The 6000-nt window shown below is 39.8% G+C and overlaps 1 protein-coding gene across 3 annotated transcripts in view; it reads right to left on the bottom strand.

The window, feature by feature from the left end:
- Nucleotides 1-2438: 2438 nt before the first annotated feature.
- TDP2 (tyrosyl-DNA phosphodiesterase 2) overlaps nucleotides 2439-6000 on the bottom strand; it is a 52250-nt gene continuing 48688 nt past the window's right edge. For all 3 annotated transcript variants that reach the window (XM_029590773.1, XM_029590771.1, XM_029590772.1), the window contains exon 7: nucleotides 2439-4945. In XM_029590773.1, coding sequence (XP_029446633.1) covers nucleotides 4664-4945 — 282 coding nt within the window. In that variant the 3' untranslated portion in view covers nucleotides 2439-4663. The remainder of the gene's footprint in view (nucleotides 4946-6000) is intronic.

Genomic DNA, 6000 nt, shown 5'->3' with positions numbered 1-6000 from the left:
AGTAAACTAAGTTTTGCTTGTATAAGATTGTGTGTGCTATGACGTAATATACTACCACTCAGTCCATCTTTTACCTGTATCTACTATATAAAAAATGTAGTATGTTTTACTTGCTTTTCTATTGCCACTCTTCCTGCCACAGAGTACCATGTGAAATTATCCAATTTCCTTTCAGTTTCTGCAAGTACAAATCTTAGATCATGAACAGGAGGCTAGCATTCATCCAAACTGTGTAACCTCTAACCACTGAAATCACTCAAAAAAAAAAATTGTGAACATCAAGAGATTGTTTCTACAGGTACTTGCAAGTTAAGTTCCTTCTAGCAAGGAACAAATGAATCCTGTACCAAATATGAGCAGTTTATTGGCAGACACACAAAAAGCAAGGGACTCATTTCAGAACTGTATACTTTGTTCCTTCAAAATATACATACTGCTACCTCTGAAATCTGCTTCCACCTGAAAGTGATCTGTGAATAGCAGCATTTCTTCTAAGAATGGCAAAAGGATAGGAGAATGGATATTTTATTTCATTAATATAATACGCAAAATTGCCAGCAGAAAATAGAAATTGTCATCACCCATACCATACATGCATTAGAAATTATGACAAAGGGAACTTTTTTCCTCCCATATTTGATGTCAATACTAGGTTAGACAAATATTGGCTTAAAGCTGTTTCCAGAATAAACAAAGTTTGAAATACTTTTCCATAGTGACCTCTGTTATCTTGCCAAGCCTCCCAATTCTGACACCAAAAAGATGAGACCCTGAAATTATTCTCTAACTGCTCCAAGACATGAGGTCTATAGTGAGTAAGCTGGTAAGCAGTAAAGTTACCCAGATAACTTTAAACAGAACTGATTATATTCTCAATATAGCCAGTTTAAAAAAACAAAACACCTCACCTGGCAGGCCGGCAATGGCCTGATCACCCTTAGCAGTGAAACAAAAAATATCATCTGGGCCACAGGGCCCCATGACCCATTGCCTTACTTAAAAGTGAGGGCTACCACATATCTCCTCCTCCCCAATACTTTTTGTTTTATCCCTATGGCCTCTGCTGGCTTGTTGGGGTTTGTGGGCTTTTTTGTTTTTGAAGTGTAACTAACTATATTCAGAATATAGCTTCTTAGGTTTAGTTATCCAGGTAAACCTAGCCAACTTTAGACCTGCTCTCCACCACAAACATGCTTATCCGGCTACCTTATCCAGGCAAAGCTGAAAATCAGCATTACCTAATTTTAAGCCCCCCAACCCCAAACATCTCTTTTTTATCCAGATCGGTTTCAACCAGGTAATCAGTTTCCTGGCCAAGACTTATCCTGTCAGCTGGGGAAGAGGCTATTTAAAACCCAAGGTTTGTCTGGTCATATCCCAAACTTGACTGGGCAAAACGTTTTTGAATATGGACTTCACTATAACTAAGAACTAGAATTCTCTTTAGAAAAACCCTTCTCTAATCTTGATTAGAAATGGTTTAATTTCTTGCATTTAATATACCCGCTTTAATCCTCAGGAGAAGAGAAAAAAAAAATTGAAGGCGCCTAGAATTTGGTGGTCACTGCTGCAGCTGCCCCCAACAGGAGGCCAACACATACCACCAAGGCACAGGGCAGCCCCTCTGCCAGTCTGCAGAGGAAAGGAGCCACTGCATCGAGGGGCAGCTGCCTGTCACCACAGCTGTGGCCACTGCCACATCATTTCTCTTTTCCCACAGAACTGTGGGAAACTGCCTCACTTCACCATCCCTCACACACTGGCATCTCTTGGCTGAGGTGCAATACCCCCAATTCCATAGACACTGGCCTCTCACCATTGCCAATACCCTCCAAACCCAGCCCCCTCCCGCTCGCTGTTCGTGTCTCTTACTGGCAGGTGCATAGTGCCAGTCACATTCTGGTGAGATGGGGTGAATGAGAAATTGAGGATTGAGATATGGAGGCACAGAGGATCATGAAGCAGATGGAATTAGGATGGCTGCAAGGAGTGAAAGACTGGAAGCTAGAGAGACTAGAAAGAAACTGGGAAAGGGAGGGTCACAAGATTAGGGATGGCTGGATTTAAGGTTTTGGCATCTTATAAGTAGAATGCAAAGTTGTGCTCCTATGAAGCTGCACCAGCGCATGGCCCTAAAGCAAGCTAGAGCAGGCTTCACCTTTGCTCATGTATTTGGTGCTTTCAAAGTTTGGCACACTAGGCGGCTGTCTCTCTCTAAAACCAGGCTTGGTGAGGGAGTGAAAACTTGGGAGGGATGGGGAAAAGATAAGAACAGCTGAGAGGAAGACACTTTGGTGAAGGGGGGAGGGGGGGAAGAGCTTAGAGAGTGAAGTATGAAATGGAAAGCAATGTAGGAAGTCAAGGAAAAAAAAAAAGTAAAGAAAAAAATAAACAAAAAGTGAAACGAACTGAAGAAAAGAAAATGTTTGAGACACAGACCAGCTTAAAGAAATACTTTATTTTAAAGGAACATCTTTAAAACATATCTTCAATAAAAATTTGCATCTGAATATACAAATCAATGTAAATATGACTCATGAAAACTGCAGCAGAATTTTCTAACCTTGGTCTGACAAACCCAGAGCTAGGCCTGCCACTGTACCACACAGACTAGGGAGAAGCTGCGAGAAGGGGCCTGGAGAGGGAGGAAGAGTAAAGAAATGCAAAAACTTTAAAAAAAAAAAAAAAAAAGTTGAGAACTAAATTTTCCCACTCACCCCTAAATATTTTTCCACTTCTGTAAATCTCCTTTGCTGCTCATTTTTAGGTGTATTTCATAATGAATGAAAGCACCTATTGATTTAGGTTGGTTTTTATGTCACCCCTCTTCCACACTGTGCATCATTGGCTTTCCACCAATTTTGTTAAGATGAAGCTAATAGGGAAATGAAAAACCAAAATAAAAACTACTCAAGTTTGAAAGAGCATCTAAAACAATCATTCACTATTTTTTGCATACATATTGTAGTGCATGTACTGGACCTCATAACCAATCACTGCTCAAGGCTTCCTAACGCCACAATGCTAGCCCCTGCTACTCATCCAAGGACACCCCCCTCCCCCACAGCAAATCCTGCACAGGTTGAGCTTACTTGAGTGATAAAAAGACAAAGGCCACAAAATGCACAGGCTTTGTGTTATGCTGCAAGGATACGCTACCTCAACTTGTTAAGAGCTAGAGAGGAAGTCTAATCTTAGACACACCTGATGAACGGACACATTCTTCCATATCCAATAAGTTCATATCTAAAACATTTTTATAATTAAAATATCAAATTGGCATGTGCCTAATTAGCTCATCAGCTGCCCTGCCCCCAGAATTTTTTTTTAACCTATAAGTGAAATGTCAATACAGCACTAATTTAAATACTGTAGAAAGAAATCTTTACATACAGCACCAATTTATAGCACAGTCTTCTAATGGTCACTGACCAACTACAGGGCATGCAAATTCAAAATCCCACATTTTTATTTTATTTTTTTTTACTTTTGAGACTATGTCGGGAAATTAGGAGCCCAATGTTTAGCAACACAATTAAATGAAGACAAATTAAACTATTTAGTTCAGGTTGGGAGGATTCCAAATCCATTCACTGACCCATTGCCCTGTAGTGAAAAGCACATCACAGGGGAGCAATGTTTTTTGTATTTCTCTCTGACCTATATAATGGAAAGCCAGTCATCAACCAGAGGGAGCTTTCATCACTGCTCCAAGTCTGAACTGAACAGATTGGCATGGAGAAGGTTTGCATCTTCTGATCATGTGAATAATGCCCTATTAAGTAGCCTCTACTGGAAGACAAAAGATGTAAAGAAAAATAAAGACTTTTTGAAACATTCAGATTTCATTTTCTAACATCTGATGCCTATTTTGAATTCTAGGATTGATTCCTTTAAGATTTTTTGGATGTCTGGCTACTTTTCAATTGATTTTCAGATTTATTTTTTTTTTAAACATTTTTTTAGGACATTTAGGAGAAGTTTATTTTTGATCATTAAATGGACTTTATTCTTTGAACACTCAATTTTGTATTCACCCTAAAAGTATTTCAGGACTGCCAAAAGAGTTTTAAGGAAAATAGCTGGATGCCATTTACTTGTGCATATCCTGTATTTGCTAAAACATTTGGCAACCGCATGCATTTTAGAGCACAATGATATTATACAAAAATTTCTTTGAAATGGTCAATTTATACCAAAGCATATGCCCATGATGATGCTATTTCACTTCAATAGATTAAAAATCAAATTCTCTCTTTTTTTGGTGGTGGGAGGGGGGGGGGGCATGATTGGCTAAATTAGACATCTATTCTGATAGCATCTTAGACAGAACAGCTTCTTCCTAGATTATACTTTAATTGATATTCTATTCACTGTGATCTATAGTGTGTCTGCTTTCTCTCCCCTCCACCCCCATTATTTTCCCTTTTCTGCTGTTTTATGGTATCAACTTGGGAGGGCCATATTCAACTGGGTTTGAAAATTCAATGAATGAGAAGAAAAGGCTGCTGTGGGAAGCAAAATGAGTTACCCACCTAAAAACCATAAACTAACTTAAAAAAAAAGGCAAGTTTTAATTTAAGAATCTTTGCATCACTTATATAAAAACACAACTCCAGCTTATACATTCGCCCCTGAAATAAAAATCACACAAACTGGGTTTTTACAATATGATATCAAAACTGCACAGCAAACCCCAGTGATCGCTAGGAAATCTACCACAGTCCAGCTTTTCTAACCCAACGAGGTCCAGGCCACGTGGAATTATCTGGCCCCCACTTGTAGCGGCACGGTAGAGTATGCGATCAAATCGTAGCCTGCAGGTATACGGTGCTCTCAGGTTACTGTTCATCTTGGTATCCCACGTGTAGCGGCAGTGCTCAGGTTTGCCCAGAAATTCCCAAACGTCCAAAATATTCTCCGGCAGGCCTCCTAACTTGGTCACCTGTGGAGAGAAATTGTCATTGCTCGGTATCTCTGGTACAGCACACCCAAAATACAATCCGAGACTCACCCACAGCTCTACCAGCCACGGCAGGGAACCACTGGGAAGGTCTGCAAACAAAATGAGTGCTGCTGCTCAAAATTTAGCACTGCTCTTTCCACATTCAAGCTTGGGAACCATTTCTCCGGTGGTACCAAAAGTTAGATTTGTGATAGTGTATTGCAACCTATGTCTAAGGCTTGGGGATGGTATAGACCAGACCAAGGTAATAGTATTGACTTGTAGGGCATTTATCAGATTAGATATAGGCTTATTTTATTTTTTCTCTTTTTTACATAAGCGATCATGGGACTCTGTGCTACTCAACCATAACATGGTTTAAAAGACCGGGGGAGGGGGGGGGGATGGATAAGTTTAGGTTTTGGTTATGTTTTGGGGTCGGGAGAAAACAAAAAAACACTTGTGTTTGTTCTTTTTGGATGTTATCCTTACATTGATGAGTCACAACAGTCATGACCAGGGATTGGAAAATGGTTTTGCATTGTTGGTTTTCTGTTGTATGTAATATATATATATATATATATACCAACACTAATAGAAGTCTAAATATAAAAAAAAAAAAAGTAGCACTGCTCATTGTCCAAAACTTTTGAATAAGATTCAAGCAGATTATAAATTTTACACTAAAAAGGGCTCCTTTGAGCTGCAGTAGCCATCCATTTTGTTGTAATTAGTCAGGGGGGGGGGGAAACTGAGCCTTTCCCCTTTTACTCCAACCTGCAATCGGCACAGAGCCACCACACGTTCACAGGCCCAGACTACTCCTCTTTGCAAATCTATGCAGAGAACCAGGCCTTACGAGCGCACACTGATTCGCAAGCCCTCTGCTGATTGGTAGCAATCACGGATTCTGCACTTTAAGTGTGGAGAGGGAAGTGGATTGGGGGTTTAGAAATCGAGGTCTTCCATATTGCTTTGCTCATCTGGTATCATGTGAACTTTCGAGGGTTAAAAAAAAAAAAAAATCAGTCATGCTGGATAAAAGTTTGGGAAGC

The sequence above is a fragment of the Rhinatrema bivittatum genome, chromosome 2 (assembly GCF_901001135.1).
Source record: "Rhinatrema bivittatum chromosome 2, aRhiBiv1.1, whole genome shotgun sequence".
Taxonomy (NCBI): domain Eukaryota; kingdom Metazoa; phylum Chordata; class Amphibia; order Gymnophiona; family Rhinatrematidae; genus Rhinatrema; species Rhinatrema bivittatum.
The sequence above is the reverse complement of the archived record's forward strand: the minus strand, read 5'-3'. Positions and strand labels throughout refer to the sequence as shown.